The 23,468-nt window shown below is 43.2% G+C and overlaps 1 protein-coding gene across 2 annotated transcripts in view; it reads right to left on the reverse strand.

Annotated features, from left to right (window-relative positions):
- Positions 1-23,468, reverse strand: part of riox1 (ribosomal oxygenase 1) — a 91,184-nt gene that overhangs the window by 1,801 nt on the left and 65,915 nt on the right. Inside the window, exons 12-14 of one of the 2 annotated variants that reach the window (XM_063055525.1) lie at positions 18,428-18,548; positions 8,869-8,968; positions 8,331-8,417 (exon numbers count right to left, since the gene is read on the reverse strand). In XM_063055525.1, coding sequence (XP_062911595.1) covers positions 8,331-8,417; positions 8,869-8,968; positions 18,428-18,548 — 308 coding nt within the window. The remainder of the gene's footprint in view (positions 1-8,330; positions 8,418-8,868; positions 8,969-18,427; positions 18,549-23,468) is intronic. The other variant, XM_063055526.1, reaches the window with a different exon arrangement.

Consider the following 23,468-nt stretch of genomic DNA (forward strand, 5'->3'; position numbering starts at 1 on the left):
ACCATTAGTTTCAACTTGATCATGGACAAGGATAGATCTGGTCCTAGGGTTGAAGTTCTGAAATGGAAGAAGGCCAAATTTGAAGAAATGAGAAAGGATCTAAAAAGCGTGAATTGGGACAGGTTGTTCTCTGGCAGGGATGTGATCGGTAAGTGGGAAGCCTTCAAAGGAGAAATATTGAGAGTGCAGAGCTTGTATGTTCCTGTCAGGATTAAAGGCAAAGTGAATAGGAATAAGGAACCTTGGTTCTCAAGGGATATTGCTACTCTGATAAAGAAGAAGAGAGAGTTGTATGACATGTATAGGAAACAGGGAATAAATAAGGTGCTTGAGGAGTATAAAAAGTGCAAGAAAATACCTAAGAAGGAAATCAGGAGGGCTAAAAGACATGAGGTTGCCTTGGCAGTCAAAGTGAAGGATAATCCAAAGAGCTTTTACAGGTATATTAAGAGTAAAAGGATTGTAAGGGGTAAAATTGGTCCTCTTAAAGATCAGAGTGGTTGGCTATGTGCGGAACCAAAAGAAATGGGAGAGATCTTCAATGAGTTTTTTGCGCCTGTATTTACTAAGGAAACTGGCATGAAGTCTATGGAATTGAGGGAAACAAGCAGTGAGATCATGGAAACTGTACAGATTGAAAAGGAGGAAGTGCTTGCTATCTTGAGGCAAGTTAAAGTGGATAAATCCCCAGGACCTGACAGGGTATTCCCTCTGACTTTGAAGGAGACTAGTGTTGAAATTGCAGGGGCCCTGGCAGATATATTTAAAATGTTGGTGTCTATGGGTGAGGTGCTGGAGGATTGGAGAATGGCTCATGTTGTTCCGTTGTTTAAAAAAGGACCAAAAAGTAATCCTGGAAATTATAGGCCGGTAAGTTTGACGTCAGTAGTGGGTAAGTTATTGAAGGGAGTACAAAGAGACAGAATCTACAAGCATTTGGATAGACAGGGACTTACCAGGGAGAGTCCACATGGCTTTGTGTGTGGTAGGTCATGTTTGACCAATCTATTGTAGTTTTTCAAGGAGGTTACCAGGAAAGTGGATGAAGGGAAGGCAGTGGATGTTGTCTACATGGACTTCAGCAAGGCCTTTGACAAGGTCCCGCAAGGGAGGTTAGTTAGGAAAATTCAGTCGCTAGGTATACATGGAAAGCTAGTAAATTGGATTAGACATTGGCTCAATGGAAGAAGCCAAAGAGTGGTAGTGGAGAATTGCTTCTCCGAGCGGAGGCCTGTGACTAGTGGTGTGCCACAGGGATCAGTGCTGGGTCCATTGTTATTTGTCATCTATATCAATGATCTGGATGATAATATGGTAAATTGGATCAGCAAATTTGCTGATGATACAAAGATTGGAGGTGTAGTGGACAGTGGGGAAGGTTTTCAAAGCTTGCAGAGGGATTTGGACCAGCTGGAAAAATGGGCTGAAAAATGACAGACAATACAGTTTAATGGAGTTTAATACAGACAAGTGTGAGGTATTGCACTTTGGAAGGACAAACCAAGGTAGAACATACAGGGTAAATGGTAAGGCACTGAGGAATGCAGTAGGACAGAGGGATCTGGGAATACAGATACAAAATTCCCTAAAAGTGGCGTCACAGGTAGATAGGGTCGTAAAGAGAGCTTTTGGTACATTGGCCTTTATTAATCAAAGTTTTGAGTATAAGAGCTGGAATGTTATGATGACGTAGTATAAGGCATTGGTGAGGCTGAATCTCGAGTATTGTGTTCAGTTTTGGCCACCAAATTACAGGAAGGATATTAATAAGGTTGAAAGAGTGCAGAGAAGGTTTACAAGGATGTTGCCAGGACTTGAGAAACTCAGTTACAGAGAAAGGTTGAATAGGTTAGGACTTTATTCCCTGGAGCGTAGAAGTATGAGGGGAGATTTGATAGAGGTATATAAAATTATGATGGGTATAGACAGAGTGAATGCAAGCAGGCTTTTTCCACTGAAGCAAGGGGAGGAAAAAAAAAAGAGGACATGGGTTAAGGGCGAGGTGGGAAAAGTTTAAAGGGAACATTGGGGGGGGGGGCTTCTTCACACAGAGAGTGGTGGGAGTATGGAATGAGCTGCCAGACGAGGTGGTAAATGCAGGTTCTTTTTTAACATTTAAGAATAAATTGGACAGATACATGGATGGGAGGTGTATGGAGGGATATGGTCCGTGTGCAGGTCAGTGGGACTAGCCAGAAAATGGTTCAGCACAGCCAAGAAGGGCCAAAAGGCCTGTTTCTGTGCTGTAGTTTTTCTGTGGTTTCTATGGTTTCCTGACATATGCCAGGAAGGTCACTGAAGTGGCCTGCCTTTCTCAGGGAGGTGGGATCGGTGCCTTGGGTTCTCACTGCAAAGCCTCGACAAGCTAAAGCCATTTGTGAGGTTGCTCGACCAATACAGGACCACAACTGCATGTTTGAACCGTTGGCTGACACGAAGTTGTCAAGGTAAGTGTGGAGCCACAAGATAGTGGGAGGTAATCAGCTTCCGTAGCAACAATGCACAACACAATGTCAACAATTCCAGGAAAGAGAATGGGAATAAAAAGTACTGGCAACAAAACTGTGAACACTGATTTAATCACAAAATTTTACCTCCAGTCAGCACAGAATATGATCAAAAGTGATTGGATGAATTGAAACAATATGCATTCCCACTAATAGAACTGACCTAATCAAAAATACTGTTACCAAGACTTCATAACATTATGGAAACCAGAATTAAGACTTTTTATACTGTCTTCCCATCTAAACAGAATGTCAGTGATAACACTCCTAAGCTATGATCCCTCTAAGCTGTGTGCACACACACGTTATTCAACCAGCGCACAAAGGAAATTAATGTGCACACAAAAGGCTAGTTACCTAAAATAATGTAGTAATTAATAATTATACTTATCGAAAATAATCTTTTAGCTAAACGTTTCTGTTAACTAGTTAGTCAGTTTTTCAAATACCACAATGCACGTCACTAATTTACGTCACCTCACCTTCCCTGTTCCAGTTTGTACAGCTGCATCACGGTGACAGCCATCTTTGGCGGACAGTGTTCATATCGTAAAGTTTACAAAGAATCTGTTTCAAATCCTGTAGATAGCTTACTAAGTTTTTATTGAGAAAGATCAGTCAAATGACCCTGTGGCTAAATACTGTCACAAGAAATTGATAAACATCACATACAAAATAGCTTTACAGGTTTTAAGTGATGTCTTTGATGAACTGGCTGCACTGTGAAAGATTCTGCAAAAGAGTGGCCTGACACCGATTGATTCACTTCATTTTGCGCGAGGCAAAATTAACAAGATAAGAAAGCAGTATCTGGGAGACAGCGTTTTGTGGAGCGACAAAGTTAAAGTTTTGCTAAGCCACCAACGTGAAGAAAACATCACAGTAGATAAAAGTTCGCTGTTGACTTTTATAAATAGTCTTTGTGTTCATTTAGAAGAAAGGTTTCCTGAAGATGAGGTACAAGAATGGTCAGCTTTTGATTTCTCCACAATTGCAGATTGTGACTTCACATTTGGCGATGAACAAGTTAATGCCTTATGTCTAAAATATCATGATTTTCTAGCTGAAAATACTGTAATGTTAGACAGTTTAATGATTTCAAATTTTCCATGCGAGAAAAAATTAAATCCAAACTGATTTCAAACTTCGCTCAAATGGTGGCATTTGTACTTCAAAATGAACAGTTTTGAGACCTTACACAGTTGATGGACATTGGGGGAACCTTTCTTGTGTCTAGTGCGGACTGTGAGCGAGGTTTTAGCCTAATGAATCAACTCAAAAACAAGCTGAGAAACCGTTTAGGTGAATGTCATTTGGATATGTTAATGAGAATCAAAAGCTGTCAATTGGATGGAAGTTCTATAAGTCTAGATAGAGTTTACAAAGAATGAGTAAATGCTAAAGACAGAAGAGAGAAAAAATAACTGAGTGACTTAAATATGTGTTATTTTGTTGTTATTCTGTGCAGTTTTATGTCAAATATTTTGTAAACCTACATAAACTGTGCCATGTGTGCATTCAGTGCGCACATACTTTTGTCACAGGAAGAAACTTTGCACAACATAAGATTTTTGCGCACATTACTAAAAATCAGAGGGAACATTGCTCCTTAGCCTGCATCACTGAGCAACGTTCTCACCCGAGCTAAGGGTTCGACTCCCACTCCAGATGCTTCAACCTGTTAGGAAGTCACACCAGAGCAGGACTTTCGCAGTGAACAGTCAGGCCCTGGGGGCTGTTGCAGAACAGAGGGAGTTTGACGTACATTTGGTTTCCCTGTATGTGGTATCACAGGTAAATGGGGAGGTGGCATCCTGGCCTTCATGAGTATATTCGTTGGGTTGTTGCAGTTTTACAAGACGTTGATGAGTATTGTGTAGAGTTTGGGTTACCTTGTTATAGGGAAGACATTATTAAGATGGAAAGAGTACAAAGAAGATTTATGAGAATGTTGCCAGAACTTGAGAGCCCAAGTTATAGGGAGAGGTTGGGCAGGCCAGGATTTGGGACTGCAAAACAATTTACAGAAATATATACAAAATCATGAGGAGTATAGATAAAAGATTAAAGAAGCTTTACTTGTCACACATACATCAAAATATACAGTGAAATGTATTATTTGTTCAACAACCAACAGAGCCTGAGGATTGTGCTCAGGGCAACCCGCATGCTTTCAGCGCCACCACAGCATGCCCACGACTCACTAATCCTAACCGCAGCTCTTTGAAATGTGGGAGGAAAACGGAGCATCCCGAGGAATCCCACGCAGTCTCAGAGGGAGGGGGGCTATTACAAACTCCTTACAGGCAGCTGCGGGAATTCAACTCCAATCACTGGCGCCGTGAAGCGTTACACTAACCACCATGTGACCATGCCACCCATAGAGATAGTCTTTTTACCCCAGGGAAAAGGAAAATGGCACAGGTTGAAGGCGAGAGGGCAAAGGTTTAGAAGAGACCTGAGGGTCTATTTCTTCACTGAGGGTGGTGTCTAAGCGGGACAAGCTGCCAGAGAAAGTGGCTGTGGCAGGGACAGAAGCAGACTTACTTATTATCCCTGAATTACATGATGTGAAATTTATTGTTTTGGGGCAGCACTACAGTGCAAAGATTGATCATGAATTAGAAAATAAATAAATAGTGCAAAGAAAAAAAATGACATGGTATTTGGACAGGAAAATGGATGGAAAGGGTTGGAGGGATATTGGTCAATGTGGGCAAATGAAATTAGCTTAGATGAGCATTTTGATCAGCATAGACGAGCTGAGCTGCAGCCTGTATCAGTGATGCATCACTCTCGTCTCAGCCTACCACGACTACGGAAGTAGTGAACTGCTGAAGGTGCCGCCTTTCCAACCTGGGGTCCACAGACCCCTCAGATCCATGGCATTGAAAACCCCTGACATAGACCCTTGCTCCCAGTTGGTGCTGTAGTTTTAAACAACTCTCTCAAATAAGCGCAGCAGTCCTAGTGACCTGGCCAATAATTTCCCTCTGCTAAATACAAGCCAAAGTTTAATCATTCTATTGTTAGCGGGAGATTGCTGTGCTGAAACTGGCTGCCGAGTTTTCCAACTTTACAACAGCGATTATGCTTAAATATTTTCTTGGTTGTGAAGTCCTCCAGAGCTTCCTAAAATGGACGTGAAAGACATTTTGTAAATGCCTCTAGATATCAAATGATTTGAAACGACTGCTCCATAATTGTGTATATAAATGGCCAGGGTGGCAATGAACAATAAGCCTAGAAACATCTGGAGGTGTAAGCATCAGTCTGTGCTGAGATTGCTGATCTTAACAGGGACAGTAGTTGAAGCATTACAATTGGCCTTAATGTCACACAGCTGTGGAAAAAGGCTAATGGCCAGGACACACTCAGTGAATAACACAGAACACAAAGAGGCCACCTGGCTTATTGCGTCTATGCTGGTTCTTTGAAAGGGCCCCACTGCTGTTTTATACCCCTTACAGCCTCCAAACCTTTTTCCTCTGTGTGTTTATCCAACTCCCTTTGCAAAGAAATATTTTATCTGCTTCCTCCACCCTTACAGGCAGCATATCCCAGGCCACAACACATTGTGTAAATGACTTCTCCACTCCCCTCTGGCTCTTTCGCCAGTTATTGCAAGCCTGTGTCTGCTGGTTACTGCATCTTCTCTAAAAAACTGTTTCTCCTCATTTAACCTGACAGAGCCCTTCACAGATTTGAACAGCACCACTGAATCTCAAGTTTTTCTTCTTCTTTAGAACCCATTCCATTGGATCCTATGGAACAGAAACAGGCCCTTCGGCCCACAATGTTCATTCTGACTGCTGTATTTGCCTCTCCAGCTTCCAGAAGCAAATGTGGGCAGGGCTCCGAATGTCTGGGATTGACAGTGAATGCTACTGAAAGGTACATCGAGCCGTATAGCACAGGAGCAAAAGCTCCAGCACATAATAAGACCATAAGGCACTGAAGCAGAATTAGGCCATTCAACCTATGGAGTCTGCTCCACCATTCCATCATGGTTGATTTATTATCCCTCTCAACCACATTCTCCTGTCTTCTCCCTGAAGCTTTGATGTCCTGGCTAATCAAGAAACTATCAACCTCTGCTTTAAATATACCTAATGTCTTGGTCTCCATGCCTCCTGTGGCAATGAATTCCACAGATTTACCATCCTCTGGCTAAAAGAAATTCTTCCTCATCTCTGTTCTCAATAGATGTCACTCTATTCTGAGGCTGTGCCATCTGGTCCTAGATTCCCCACTTTAGGAAACATCCTCTCCACATCCACTCTATTTAGGCCTTTCAGTATTTGATAGGTTTGAATGAGATCCTAAACTCCAGCGAGTACCAACACTGCAGACTCTGAATGGCATAACAATGCGCTCTTTCCAGCAGCAAATCAGTGATGGTGCTGGTGACGAATGTTGGTAGTTTTGTGCAGTGTGTGGAAGGTTGTTGGGAGTTACAATGGGCCATTGAGCTGGACTGAGAAGTGGCAGATGGGAGTTCAACCCGGAAAAGTGTGAAGTGATTCAATCTGGAAAGATAACGGCAGGATTCTTAGCAATGAAGAGGAACACGCAAGGGACCTTAGGGGCCCACATCCATAGATCCCTCAAAGTTGTCATGCAAGTTGATAAGGGTTGTTAAGAAGGTGCTATGGTATGTTAGCCTTCGTTAGACGGATGATTGTATTCAAGAGTCATGAGGTAATTTGCAGCTCTATAAAACCCCGGTTGGAGCACACTTAGAATGTGTTCAGTTCTGGTTGCCTCATTATAGGAAGGATGTGGAAGCTTTGGAGAGGATGCAGAGGAGACTTACCAGGATGCTGCCTAGATGAGAGAGCATCTCTTATGAGGATACATTGAGAAAGCTGGGTCTTTTCTCTTTGAAGTGAAAGAAAATCACAGGTGACTTGATAAGAGATTGCATCAACAGCCAGACTTTTTCCAAGGGTAGAAATGTCTAGTATGAGGAAGCATTGATGGAAAGTATGGGGGAATGTCAGTGGCAGTTTGTTTGTTTGTTGTTGTTTGTTTTTTTTTTAAACAGAGAGGGTTGTGGGTGCATGGAACCAGCTGCCAGGGATGGTGGTGGAGGTAAATACATTAGGAACATATGAGAGACTTTTAGATAGGCACCTGGATGAAAGAAAAGTGGAAGGTATTGTGGGAAGGTTGGTTTAGATTGATCTTAGACTAGGTTATAAAGTTGGCACCACATTTTGGGCTGTGGGGCCTGTATTGTAATGTTCTCTGTTTTTTTTCCACAAATGCCCGCTGTCCTCCCAGGGCTCTAGCTACTGAGGAGAGAAGGGTTTCCGCTCTCCAAGCTGAGTGTCACGAAGAGCAGATTGATTGCAAGATTTGACATGGTAGATACCAAGACATTTACCTTCTGGTGGGAAATCTAGAGCTGGAAGACACAGCTCAGGATAATGTATTAGACACCTCAGAATCAATGAGGAGAAATCTCTTCTGTCAAAGGACTGCAAATTTCAAAATTCTCCACACAAAACTGTGTAGAATAAAGTATATTCAAGTTGACACTGGCTTCAGTGGGATCAAGGGCTATTGGGACTGAGCAGAAAAGTGGATTTGAGGTCGAGATGAAATGAACGGCAATCTCACTGGGTGGTGCAGCAGGCTCAACAGACCACACTGCTGCTATTACTTCTTGTAAAGCTCTTACTTAGCCTACTTAGAACGGACTGCCTATGTGTACTCAAGGTGGCTACCTATTGATTTCCTGATGGTACGACAGTTCTTTCAATCCCAGTTAAAATCAGATACTGAGCACAGAACTGTCACTTGAGATCTCTTTCCTACCTTGTCATCAAGATTTCCAGCAGGAAGACTATCAATCTTTATAAACTGTGGGTACGAGCAAAGCAAGAGCTCCACCCCATCTGCGAGCTGGAAGAGAAAAGGGGCAAGTTTATAGTCACAGAAACGTTGATAATTATTCAGTTCTTTCAAACACAGCATCTTACACTTCCACCTCCGTTATTACCCATATGAACGAAACAAATGGCTAGCATGCTCAGACCATTATTTGTCCAGCCACAGACACAAACTGCTGGAGGGAAGGAGCTGACATTTCGGTTTGAGACTATTCATCGGGCCTCAACCTGAAACATTGTCTGTTTATTTCCCTCCATAGGTACTGCCTGACCTGCTGAGGCCCTCCAGCATTTTGTGTGTGTTGCTCCAGATTTCCAACATCTGCAGAATTTCGTGTGTCTGATTTGTCCAGCCACATTGTGCAGATGCTCAACATTTGAAAGAAAATCTCAACGGAAAATGAAGGAATATTTACTGTTCTTTTTAAATATAATTGCCAATGAACTCAAGACAATCATCTTACCTCTGGATCTATTTCAATGCATTTATTTTCCTCCTTGTGGTACTCTCTAGAATTTTCAATGCTATAATAGAGCAAAATGCTACCATTCTCGCCACATAACCTATGCAGAATGGACAAGAGAGACACATCTGTCAGCATGTATGAGAAGTCTACGTGGGAGAAATGACAACTGCATTTAGTATTATGTTCAAGCATAAAGCACCCTTGAATGTCTCATCTAGGTCAAGAGAATTCAATTTTTGAGAAATCTATTGCAACACTTCCTCATATGTCAACCCTTTCAAACCTGGAATCATTCCCGTGAACCTTTCCAATGCCTGCACATCTTTTCTGAGATAAGGGGGCCAAAACTGCTCACAATACTTCAACTGTGGTCAGCCCAATGCCCTATAAAGCCTCAGCATTATATCCTTGCTCTTATGTTCTAGTCTTCTAGAAATTAAAGCTAACACTGCATTTGCCTTCCTTACCATTGACTCTACCTACAAGTTAACCTCCATGGAATCCTGCATGAACACTCCCACGTTCCTTTATATCTCAGACTTTTGAATTTTCTTCCAATTTGGAAAATAATCTGCACCTTTATTCCTTCTACCAAAGTGCATGACCATGCACTTCTCTGCACTATATTCCATCTGCCATTTCTTTGACCATTCCACCAACCTGTGTAAGTCTTTCTGCAGACACCCTGCTCCAACACCTATCTTTTTAACATCCACAAACCTGCCCACAAAGCCATCAATTCCTTCGTCCAAATCATTGACATATAACGTGAAAATAAGCAGTTCCAACACCTCTCCTGCGGCACACCAGTAGTAACCGACAGCCAATCAGAAAAGGCCTGCTTTATTCCTACTCTTTGCCTCCTGCCAGTTAGACAATCTTCTATCCATGTTAGTATCTTGGGCTCTCATCTTGTTAAGCAGGCTCATACGTGTCTCCTTGTCAAAGACCTTATGAAAATCCAACTAAACAACATTCACTGGCTCCTTTGTCTATCCTGCCTGTTATTTCCTCGGATTTGTCAGGCAAGATTTCCCCTTAAGGAAACCATGCTGACTTTGGCATATTTTGTCATGTGCCTCCCAGTACACTGAAACTTCATACTTAATAATAGACTCCAACATTCTCGCAACTACTGTCAGGCCTATAATTTCCTTTCTTTTGCCTCCCTCTCTTAAAGAGTGGAGTGATATTTATTATCTTCCAGTCCTCCAGAACCATTCCAGAATCTAGTGATTCTTGCAAAATCATTTCAATATCTCCATAATCTTTTCAGCTACCTCCTTCCAATCCCTGGGGTGTCCTCCATCAGGTCCTGGTGACTTATCTGTCTTAAGACCTTTTAGCTTCCCAAGCATCTTTTCCTTCGTAATAGCAACGACACACTTCTGGCATTCTGCTAGTGTGTTCCACAGTGAAAATTGACCCAATTATTTATTAAGTTTATCTGCCATTCCCTTGTCCTCCATTACTACCTCTCCAGCGTCATTTTCCAGCAGTCCGATATTCACTCCTGTCTCTCTTTTACTATTCATATATATCTGAAAAAAACATTTTGTATCCTCTTTTATATTATTGGCTAGCTTACCTTCATATTTCATCCTTTCTTTCTCTATGACTTTTTAGTTGCCTTCTGTTGGTTTTTGAAAGCTTCCCAATCCTCTAGCTTCCCACTATTTTTTGCTCTCTCTATTGCTTTTATGCTATCTTTGACTTCCCTTGTCAGCCATGGTTGCCTCATCCTCCCTTTTTGGGATGAATCTTTCCTGCACCTTCCAGATTGTTCCCAGAAACTCCAGCCACTGCTGTTCTGCCATTGCCCCTGCTAGTGTCCCCTTCCAATTAACTTTTGGCAGCTCCTCTCTCCTGCCTCTGTAATTCCCTTCACTCCACTATAATCCTAATACATTCAATTTTAGCTTTTCTTTCTCAAACTGCAGGGTAAATTCTATCACATTATGATCACTGTCTCCTAAGGCTTCCATCACCTTAAACTCCCTAATCAAATCTGGGTCATGACAAAACACCCAATCCAGAACTGCCGTTCCCCTGGTGGGCTCACCCATAGGCTGCTCTAAAAAGCCATCTCTTAGGCATTCTATAAATTCTCTCTCAAGATCCACTCTGCGTATTGAAATCCCCCATGACTATTGCAACGTTGCCCTTTTTACATGCCTGTTCTAACTCACATTGTAATGTGTAGCCCACATCCTAGCTACTGTTCAGAGGCCTGTATACAACTCCCATCAGGGTCTTTTTACCCTTATATTTTCTTAACTCTAGCCACAAGAATTCTTCACCTTCCAATCCTATGACATCTTTCTAAGGATTTGATTTCATTTTTTTTTTGACCAACACAGGCATCCTGCCCACTCTGCCTACCTGCGTCCTTTTGATACAAGTTGTATATTTGGATGTCAAGCTCCCATGTATGATCTTCTTTCAGCCATGTCTCAGCAATGCCCACAACATCATACTTACCAATCTCTAACTGCGGAACAAGATCATTTACCTTGTTCCATATACTGTTTTCATTCAAATATAACAACTTCATTCCTGTATTCGTAATCTTTTTTGATTTTGGCCTCCTGTTATACTTTTTAAGTCATCCCATTGACTGCAATTTTGCCCTATCATCTGCCTGTCCTTCCTCACAGTCTCACTACACAGAGCATCTAGTTGTTTACCAACTATCTCCTCCTCCTCCTCAGCTCTGTCACTCTGGTTCCCATCCCTGCCAAATTAGTTTAAACCCTCCCAAACAGCTCTAGCAAATCTGTCCACAAGGATATTAGTCCCTCGTGGGTTCACGTGTAGCCTGTCTTTATTTTAGTTAGGTCATACCTTCCCCAGAAGAGATCTCAATGATCCAGAAATCTGAAACTCACCAATTCTTCAGCCACACATTCATCTGCCAGACCATCCCACTTTTACCCTCACTGGCGCATGGCACAGGCAGGAATCCAGAGGTTAACCCTGGAGGTCCTTCAGAATGCTGATCCAAGACATCCCTGACCCTGGCACCTGGGAGGCAACATATCATAGAACAGTACAGCACAGTACAGGCCCTTCGGCCCACAATGTTGTGCCGACCCTCAAACCCTGCCTCCCATATAAGCCCCCACCTTAGATTCCTCCATTTACCTGTCTAGTGGTCTCTTAAACTTCACTAGTGTATCTGCCTCCACCACTGACTCAGGCAGTGCATTCCACGCACCAACCACTCTCTGAGTAAAAAACCTTCCTCTAATATCCCCCTTGAACTTCCCACCCCTTATCTTAAAGCCATGTCCTCTTGCACTGAGCAGTGGTGCCCTGGGGAAGAGGCGCTGGCTATCCACTCTATCTATTCCTCTTATTATCTCGTACACCTCTATCATGTCTCCTCTCATTCTCCTTCTCTCCAAAGAGTAAAGCCCTAGCTCCCTTAATCTCTAATCATAATCCATACTCTCTAAACCAGGCAGCATCCTGGTAAATCTCCTCTGTATCCTTTCCAATACTTCCACATCCCTCCTATAGTGAGGCGACCAGAACTGGACACAATACTCCAAGTGTGGCCTAACCAGAGTTTTACAGAGCTGTATCATTACATCGCGACACTTAAACTCTATCCCTCGATTTATGAAAGCTAACACCCCATAAGCTTTCTTAACTACCCTATCCACCTGTGAGGCAACTTTCAGGGATCTGTGGACATGTAGCCCGAGATCCCTCTGCTCCTCCACACTACCAAGTATCCTGCCATTTACTTTGTACTCTGCCTTGGAGTTTGTCCTTCCAAAGTGTACCACCTCACACTCCTCTGGGTTGAACTCCATCTGCCACTTCTCAGCCCACTTCTGCATCCTATCAATGTTTCTCTGCAATCTTTGACAATCATCTACACTATCTACAACACCACCAAACTTTGTGTCATCTGCAAACTTCCCAACCCAGCCTTCTACCCAGACATCCAGGTCGTTAATAAAAATCACGAAAAGTAGAGGTCCCAGAACAGATCTTTGTGGGATACCACTAGTCACAATCCTCCAATCTGAATGTACTCCCTCCACCACCACCCTCTGCCTTCTGCAGGCAAGCCAATTCTGAATCCACCTGGCCAAACTTCCCTGGATCCCATGCCTTCTGACTTTCTGAATAAGCCTACAGTGTGGAACCTTGTCAAATGCCTTACTAAAATCCATGTAGATCACATCCACTGCACTACCCTCATCTATATGCCTGGTCACCTCCTCAAAGAACTCTATCAGGCTTGTTAGACACGATCTGCCCTTCACAAAGCCATGCTGACTGGCCCTGATCAGACCATAATTCTTTAAATACCCATAGATCCTATCTCTAAGAATCTTTTCCAACAGCTTTCCCACCATAGACGTAAGGCTCACTGGTCTATAATTACCCGGACTATCTCTACTACCTTTTTTGAACAAGGGAACAACATTCGCCTCCCTCCAATCCTCCGGTACCATTCCCGTGGACATCGAGGACATAAAGATCCCAGCCAGAGGCTCAGCAATCTCCTCCCTCACCTCGTGGAGCAGCCTGGGGAATATTCCCTCAGGCCCCGGAGACTTATCCGTCCTAATGTGTTTTAACAACTCCAACACCTCCTCTCCCTTAATATCAACATGCTCCAGAACATCAACCTCACTCATATCGTCCTCACAGTCATCAAGTTCCCTCTCATTGGTGAATACCGAAGAAAAGTATTCATTGAGGACCTCGCTCACTTCCACAGCCTCCAGGCACATCTTCCCACCTTTATCTCTAATTGGTCCAACCTTCACTCCTGTCAACCTTTTTTTCTTCACATAATTGAAGAATGCCTTGGGGTTTTCCTTTACCCTTCTCACCAAGACCTTCTCATGCCCCCTTCTTGCTCTTCTCAGCCCCTTTTTTCAGCTCCTTTCTTGCTTCCTTATATTCCTCAATAGACCCATCTGATCCTTGCTTCCTAAACCTCATGTATGCTGCCTTCTTCCACCTGACCAGACTCTCCACCTCACTTGTCATCCATGGTTCCTTCACCCTACCATTCTTTATCTTCCTCCCTGGACAAATTTATCCCCAACATCCTGCAAGAGATCTCGAAACATCGACCACATGTCCATAGTACATTTCCCTGCAAAAACATCATCCCAATTCACATCAGCAAGTACTAGCCTTATAGCGTCATAATTTGCCCTTCCTCAATTAAAAATTTTCCTGTTCTCTCTGATTCTATCCTTTTCCATGGTAATGCTAAAGGCCAGGGAGTGGTGGTCACTGTCCCCCAGATGCTCACCCACTGAGAGATCTGTGACCTGATCCGGTTCATTACCTAGTACTAGATCTAGTATGACATTCCCCCTGGTCGGCCTGTCCACGTACTATGACAGGAATCCATCCTGGACACACTTAACAAACTCTGCCCCATCTAAACCCTTGGAACTAATCAGGTGCCAATCAATATTAGGGAAGTTAAAGTCACCCATGATAACAACCCTGTTATTTTTGTACCTTTCCAAAATCTGCCACCCAATCTGCTCCTCTGTATCTCTGCTGCTACCAGGGGGCCTATAGAATATCCCCAATAGAGTAACTGCTCCCTTCCTGTTCCTGACTTCAACTCATACTGACTCAAAAGAGGACCCCGCTACATTACCCACCCTTTCTGTAGCTATAATAGTATCCCTGACCAGTAATGCCACCCCTCCTCTGCTTTCCCCCCCCTCTTTATCCCTTTTAAAGCACTGAAATCCAGGAATATTGAGAATCCATTCCTGCCCTGGTGCCAGCCAAGTCTCTGTAATGGCCGCTACATCACAATTCCAAGTATGTATCCAAGCCATCAGTTCATCACCTGGGTGTCTCTTTCACATCCACAGAATCTGCTGCCTGCTCGTCTAATTATGGAATCCCCCATCACTACTGCTTCTCTCCCCTTCCCTCCTGAGCCACTGAGACAGACTCAGTGCCCGAGTTCAGGTCTTTGCTAGGTCCCCACCCCCAACAGTATCAAAAAGGTATCATTGAGGGGAATGGCCACAACGGTACTCTGTACTGGCTGCCTATTTCCTTCCCCTTTCGTGACAGTCACCCAGGAATCTGCCTCCTGCAACTTGGGTGACTACCTCCCTGTAGCTCCTATCACTCCCTCATTTTCCCGTGTCAGCCAAAGGTCATCCAGCTGCAGATCCAGTTCCTTAATGCAGTCTCTAAGGAGCTGCAGCTCAGTGCACTTCCTGCAGATGTAGTTATCAGGGTGACTGGAGGTCTCGCAAAGTTCCCACATCTCACACAAGGAACATAGCACTAACTCTGGACCCATTCTCTGCACGCTACCTACATACAAACAGAGAGGAAAAAACTTACTGTAAACCTACTCAGAACTTCTGCCTGGAGGCAGAATTTTATAAGGGAACCATTCAATAACATCAGAGTAGAAGCTACCCTTGCCTTTGGTGGTGCGCGCTTTCAAAACTATAATAACTTCTGGCGGATGAGTGGGTGGGGAAGAAGTGAGAATATTGCTAATTCTGCATGCTAATTCATCCTGTGAAGTCACATCCTCAGTTTACTTATCCTCTGGTGAAGAGAATTTTCAATTTTATAACTTTCATATCAGTATAAACCAGGAAAATATTTTCACTGTGAGATACTTTCTCTTTGTCTCTATTTATTTCAAACTTAAGGAAACAAGTTTTCATTTTTAAAACATTTTCAGCATTACTCTATACTGAAAGATCTGAAAGCACATCCTACCAAAAGTCCAACCATCCACAACAAACAGGTAAGAAGATTTCTGCAAATAATCAGCAAAAATATAATCTATACTTGATTTTTTTTAAAAAAACTTAAAGTTCAGGGTGATGGGGTGGAGATACGTCTCTACCAGAGGTGTAAGGTCTAAGTTCCTCTGCTAACCTGCAGGTCTCCCTTGAGCAAGGAGTAGCACCTGCTTAGCCCCCACTGAGGGTCATGTGAAGCCATGGGAGCAGGTGGTGGATGGTTGAATGAATACCTGGTGCATATCACAAGTCCTGGCTACGTGACCACTGACACCAGGCAGACAATCTCTAAAGAGTATTGATAATGGCTGAGGTCACCCGACTCGTAAAGACACTGCCCAGAAGGAAACAACAGCAAAACACTTCTGTAGAAAACTTGTCAAGAAAACGCATGATCATGGAAAGACCATGATTCACCCATGCCACATGACACAGCACACAATGAACAAACTAACAAAACAAAATTAGCATTTGTGCTCCTATGCATTTTCAATGGTAGAGTTTTGATAAATTGTACTACTCAGGAAAAAATAAAATTTGTGTGTAAAAGACTCTTCCAAAAGAGTTCTTCAAGACTGGCTTTATTTGTGAAAGCTGATCTTTCTGATCTTTTCTATTGATAATTCACATCCACTACACTTTCAGGTTTGCAGCCTTCGATATGTATTCACTTTTTACCAACGAATTATTACTTGAGATTCTACTGATAGAATTTCCCTCCATAAGTTTTTTCCTTCCCTTTAACTCAGCAACATAAAATAATTGATTGAATACATTTCTTTCAGAGAGGGCCTAGTGTTCTAATACACAAAGCAAGAACATGAGCAGCTGTTCCTCTCCCTGAGATACAGTTGTGATAAATGACTCTAAAATCTGCAGCATCTGTGTAACTCCTGTATGAAACAGTAACCACAGAGCCTGAGATACAGGACCAACAAAACATTGAGGAACCAATGTGTGTGTGTGTGAAAGAGAGGGAGAGGAAAAGAAGGGGCAGAGGAGCAAGAGGGGCAGCAAGGGGGGGAGGAAGAAAGAAAGAGGGAGAGGAGAAAAACTGCAGGGAATTACTTTTATTAGGAAAATAGTGCTAAGGAAGTTGATGGGATTGAAGGACAATAAATCCTAAAGACCCAATAGCCTCCATCCCAGGTATGTAAGGAAGTGGCCCCAGAAATTACTCAGAATATTGTGTTCAGTTCTGCTTGTCTCATTATTGGAACGATGTAGAAGCTTCAGACAGCGCACCGAGGAGGGTTAGCATGATGTTGCCTGGATAAAGAGCATGGTTTATGACGACAGGTTAAGCAAGTTAGGGCTTTTCTCTTTGGAGTGAAGGAGGATGAGGAATGACTTCCGGCCCATGCCCAGACCATATTTTGGGAAATCTGATCACTTGGCGGCCTTCTACCTACATACAGGCAGAGGCTAAAGAGTAAAGCTCCAGAGATTAGGGCAAAAAGAGGTGTTCTGGGAGACCAAGGAGTAGCAATGGGATTTTTTTTGAGTCTATGGACGAGGCTGCGTTCAAGGACTCATCTGTGGATCTGAATTAATACACCGCGGTGGGCACGGACTTTATAAAAACAGTCGTGGACAAGTGTGCCCCCACAAAATCATTCAGTCTCCCCCAACCAGAAGCCCGGGATAAACCACGAGATCTGCAATCTGCTGCGGACCAGATTAGAGGCATTCAAGTCTGACCAAGAAAGTTACAAGAGGTCAAAGCCACCTCACAGGCAAAGTGGCAACTCTGGACTAAACTTGCATCAATGAAGGATGCTCGACAGCTGTGGCAGGGTTTGAAAACTATCACCCCTTACAAAGTGAAATCAAGTGGCGTAGGTGACAACAGGGCTTCATTTTCAGATGAGCCCAATGCCTTCTATGTTTACTTTGAACATCAAAACATGAAGGAACCTTCACAGCACCCAATGATCCTGCGATTTCAGTCTCTGAAGCCAACATGAGGACATCCTTCAGGAGGGTGAACCCATGGGAAACATCTGGTCCAGGTGGATTACCTGGCTGAGTACTAAAGACTTGTGCTGATCAACTGGCTGGAGTGTTCACTGAGGTCTTTAGCCTTTAGCTTGGCGGTCTGAAGTACCCACCTGCTTCAAGCAGGCTTCAATTACACCGGTGCCAAAGAAGAATGTGGTAACCCACCTCAATGACTATTGTCCAGTAGCACTTACATCCACAGTGATGAAGTGTTTTGAGAGGTTGGTGATAAAACATATCAACTCCTGCCTGAGAAGCAACTTGGATCCGTTCCAATTTGCCTACCAACTATGGTCCGGGTGCAGGTCAATGGGACGAGGCAGATTAATAGCTCAGCATGTACTAATGGACAAAAGGGCCTGATTCTGTGCTGTGGTGTTCTATGACTATAGGCACACGGACGATAGAAAATGTAGGAGGGAAGGGTTACATTGATTTTAGAGCAGGTTAATGTGCTGGCACAACATTGTGGGCTGAAGAGCCTGTACTGTGGTTGTAGTGTTCTATGCTCTAAATAGTGGATGCATTGGTAGTCATTTTCCATTCTTCTTTAAATTCCAGATCAGACAAAATGATCTGAGGGCAGCTAATGTAACCCCACTATGTAAAATAAGGAGAAGGAAAAAAAAACAGGAAATTATAGAATTGACAGGGAGATCAAGCTCGACAAATTTACAGGTATTTCCCCACTAGAGGCATGAATGGCATGTAATCAAAAAGTGAGATTTCACCACGTCATTATGAAACCTATTTTACAAGCAAAATGAGTAGAATTAGAAGACCTGGCAATATTACTGCGAACCACTCGTATCCGGGTACTTCCTCGTAACTGCATGATACCGTTGTGCGGTCTGCCATTTCTCCATCGAACTGGTGAACTGTACACCGTGCATGCCAGTTCCTCTGGGGGGAAAACACAATTATTCTTCAGCAGGAAGGATGTAGCTTTAATTCTATATAGAACATTTGGTAGTAGAACTCCAGGCTCAGTCTGAACTTTTATACACACCTGATATTCCTGCATCAACCTCCATCTAGTAGACCAGGGGTTCCCACACTTTGTTAATGTTATGGACCAATACTATTAAGCAAGGGGTCTGTGGACCCCAGGTTTGAAACCCCTGCATGAGACTCTTTTAATAACCCCAAAGCCAAACCCCTTTACTGCCTCCAGCACATCCAGAGTGCAAATGCTCAGGACACTTAAGTATAAAATTTCCTAAGTAAACCACATGAAAAGGCTGATGTCGAGGCTTATGTACAAAACATCTGTTTGGGAACTCTCACTGAAAATGTACATTTATTTAGATTTCATACAAATAAATGTTTGTAAAAGGGATAAAAAGTATTTTTTTTCAAGTATCGCAACTTCAGGGGCACAAAATCAGATGTCAGCAGATTAGATTTCAGGTTTTAAAGATTAGGAGCACTTAATCTGGACTGCTAGTGCGGTGCAGTAAAAGAATTGCTGTCGTTCACATGTCCTGTGTACTTGCCAGATTCTACTTTATCACAAGAAGTTACCAGTATCCTGTTCTGCCCCATGCAAGGGTCAGTGAACCATTCTAACTGGCCTTTTCTGTCAGCACAGTTGATTCCCTTCCATGTCCTACGTATCAGAAATATAGAAAACCTACAGCACAACACAGGCCCTTCAGCCCACAATGCTGTGCCGAACATGTACTTACTCAGAAATTATCTTAAGGTTATCCATAATCCTCTATTTTTCTAAGCTCCATGTACCTATCCAGGAGTCTCTTAAAAGACCCTATTGTATCTGCCTCCACCACTATTGCTGGCAGCCCATTCAACACACTCAACACTCTCTGTGTAAAAAAAAACTTACCCTTGACATCTCCTCTGTACCTACTTCCAAACAACTTAAAACTGTGCCCTCTCATGATAGCCATTTTAGCCCTGGCAAAAAGCCTCTGACTATCCACATGATCAATGCCTCTCATCATCTTATACACCTCTATCAGCTAACCTCTCTTCCTCTACTGCTCCAAGGCCAAATTCACTCAACCTATTCTCATAAGGCATGCTCCTTAATCCAGGCAACATCCTTGTAAATCTCCTCTGCACCCTTTCTGTAGTGAGGTTACCAGAACTGAGCACAGTACTCCATGTGGGGTCTGACCAGGGTGCTATATAGCTGCAACATTACCTCTCAGCTCCTAAACTCAATCCCACAATTGAAGGCCAATGCACCGTATGCCTTCTTTACCACAGAGTCAACCTGCGCAGCAGCTTTGAGTGTCCTTTGGACTCGGACCCCAAGATCCCTCTGACCCTCCACACCGCCAAGAGTCTTACCATTAATACTATATTCTGCCATCATACTTGACCTACCAAAGTGAACCACCTCACACTTATCTGGGTTGATCTCCATCTGCCACTTCTCAGGCCAGTTTTGCATCCTATCGATGTCCCGCTGTAACCTCTGACAGCCTCCACACTATCCACAACACCTCCAACCTTTGTGTCATCAGCAAATTTACTTACCCATCCTTCCACTTCTTCATCCAGATCATTTATAAAAATCACAAGGAAAAGGGGTCCCAGAAGAAATCCCTGAGGCACACAACTGGTCACTGACCTCCATGCAGAATATGACCTGTCTACAACCACTCTTTGCCTTCTGTGAGCAAGCCAATTCTGGATTCACAAAGCAAGGTCCCCTTGGGACAATGCCTCCTTACTTTCTCAATAAACCTTGCATGGGGTACCTTATCAAATGCCTTGCTGAAATCCATATAGACTACATCTACTGCTCTACCTTCAACAATGTGTTGAGTCACATCCTCAAAAAACTCAATCAGACTCGTAAGGCATGACCTGCCTTTCACAAAGCCATGCTGACAATTCCTAATCATATTATGCCTCTCCAAATGTTCATAAATCCTGCCTCTCAGGATCTCTTCCATCAGCTTACCAACCACTGAAGTAAGACTCACTGGTCAAAAATTTCTTGGGCAATCTCGACTCCCTTTCTCAAATAAGGGAATAATATCTGCAACCCTCCAATCCTCTGGAACCTCTCCCATCCCATGCAAAGATCATTGCCAGAGGCTCAGCAATCTCCTCCCTCGCCTCCCACAGTAGCCTGGGGCACATCTCATCTGGTCCCAGAGACTTATCCAACTTGATGCTTTCCAAAAGCTCCAGCACATCCTCTTTCTTAATGTCTATATGCTTAATCTTTTCAATCTGCTGTAAATCATACCTACAATCGCCAGGATCCTTTTCCGCAGTGAATACTGAAGCAAATATTCATTAAGTAGCTCTGTTATCTCCTCCGGTTCCATACACACTTTTCCACTGTCACACTTGATGGGTCCTGTTCTCTCGCATCTTATTCTTTTGCTCTTCACATACTTGTAGAATGCTTTGGGGTTTTCCTTAATCCTGCTCACCAAGACCTTCTCATGGCCCCTTCTGGCTCTCCTAACTTCATTCTTAAACTCCTTCCTGTTAGCCTTATAACCTTCTAGATCTCTATCATTACCTAGTTTTTTTGAACCTATCGTAAGCTCTTCTTTTCTTCTTGACCAGATTTTCAACAGTCTTTGCACACTGCAGTTCCTGTACCCTACCATCATTTCTCTGTCTCATTGGAATGTACCTATGCAGAATACCACGCAAATATCCCCTGGACATTTGCCACATTTCTGCTGTACATTTCCCTGAGAACATCTGTTCCCAAGTTATGCTTCCAAGTTCCTGCCTGATAGCTTCATATTTCCCCCTACTCCAATTAAACGCTTTCCTAACTTGTCTGTTCCTATCCCTCTCCAATGCTATGGTAAGGGAGATAGAATTGTGATCACTATCTCCAAAATGCTCTCCCACTGAGAGACTTGACACCTGACCAGGTTCATTTCGCAATACCAGATCAAGTACAGCCTCTCCTCTTGTAGGCTTATCTATATATATCGTGTCAGGAAATCTTCCTGAACACACCTAACAAACTCTACCCCACTTAAACCCCTTGCTCTAGGGAGATGCCAATCAATATTTGGGAAATTAAAATCTCCCACCACGACAACCCTGTTATTATTACACCTTTCCAGAATCTGTCTCCCTAACTGCTCCTTGATGTCCCTGTTACTATTGGGTGGTCTATAAGAAGCACCCAGTAGAGTTATTGACCCCTTCCTGTTTCTAACTTCCACCCACAGAGACTCAGTAGACAATCCCTCCACGATTTCCTCCTTTTCTGCAGCCGCGACACTATCTCTGATCAACAGTGCCACACCCCCACCTCTTTTGCCTCCCTCCTTGTCCTTTCTGAAACATCTGTAGCCTGGCACTCAAAGTAACCATTTCAGCCCCTGAATCATCCAAGTCTCTGTAATGGCCACAACATTATAGACCCAAGTACTGATCCACAATTCATTAACAATAATATTCTAACAATTCATTAATAATAAAGCTGTTTGAAATAGTCTGAGAACATGTTGTTATCTAAAGTCAAGTTCTCCCCTATAAACCTAGGGGTAAACACAAATTTTCTATTTAAAAATAACCACATCCCTCACAAATACTTTCCTTTGAGGTATTTACCAACTCTTTCAATGCTCCCATTAAAGCTGATGCTGCCAGCACTATGCAAGAATTATTCCTCAGTTTTCGTTTTGGTTCTTCATCCTTTGTTCCCATTTCTTCACCCCTTTTCCCCATAAAAACAGTTTCTCTCTATCTTTCCTCTGTGAGTTTAAACTACCTCTCTAAGACTCCCTTCTGGTGGAAGGGGTTAGAGGGTGGTAGTAGAGGTCTAATTTGCAGTTGGACGCCTGTGACCATGACTGTGCAACTATGCCACAGGGATCAGAGCTGGATCTGTTGTCTGTCATCTATTTTAACTAACTGATTTAGACTATAGATGGCATGTTAAGTAGGCCTGTGGATGACATTAGAATTGGTGGTGTGTTGGACGGTGAAGAAGGTTGACCACAGGTTAGATATCAACAGGGGAGGAAAGGCAGAAGGAATTTAACTCAGACAAGGGTGAAATGATGTATTTAGGAAAGTTAAACTGGGCCACAGCATAAACAGTGAATGACACGGCCTTGGGAGTGTTGCAGAACTAAGGTTACAAATACATTTTTCCATGAAAGATGGACAAGGTGGTGAAGGAAGTATATGGCATACTTGCCTCCATCATTTGGATTACTGAGTACAAGCATTGGGAAGTCATGTAACAGCGGCAGTAGGAGAGCAGATGGAATATTGTGCACAGATCTAGGGACCAGACTTCAGGAAGGATGTGAGGGTGCAGAAAAGATTCACAAGGACGTTGCTGAGATTGGGGGGCTTGAGTTATAAGGAGAGACTGAATAGGCTGGGATTGTTTTCCCTGGCACGAAGGAGGCAGGGGACTGACCTGATAAATGACAAGAGGCATTGATAAGGTGGATGGTCACAGTGGAGTTTAAAACGAGAGCGCGTATGAGAAGGGAAAGATTTAAAGGAGACCTGCTTTGCACACAGAGTGGTGCAAATATGGAACGAGCTGTCAGAGGAAGTGTAGAGGCTGGTACAATCATAACATTTAGAACCCATACGGAATGGTTCATGGATAGGAATGTCTTAGAGGAATATGGCCAAGCACAACCAATGGGACTAGCTCAGCAAGGCACTGTGATGATGTGTTTCATGTCCCAAGAACATCCCCAATCCACCAATATAACTGAAGTTCCTCAGTACTGGCATCGCTTTGCATTTCTATGCAGGATCAAACTGACAGCGAGGCAAAGGATTCAGAACCAAGACGCAAACAGGCGGATAAGCAGCACATCTAATGAAATGCAAAATAGATGC

This window comes from Mobula hypostoma, chromosome 8 (genome assembly GCF_963921235.1).
Source record: "Mobula hypostoma chromosome 8, sMobHyp1.1, whole genome shotgun sequence".
Taxonomy (NCBI): Eukaryota; Metazoa; Chordata; class Chondrichthyes; order Myliobatiformes; family Myliobatidae; genus Mobula; species Mobula hypostoma.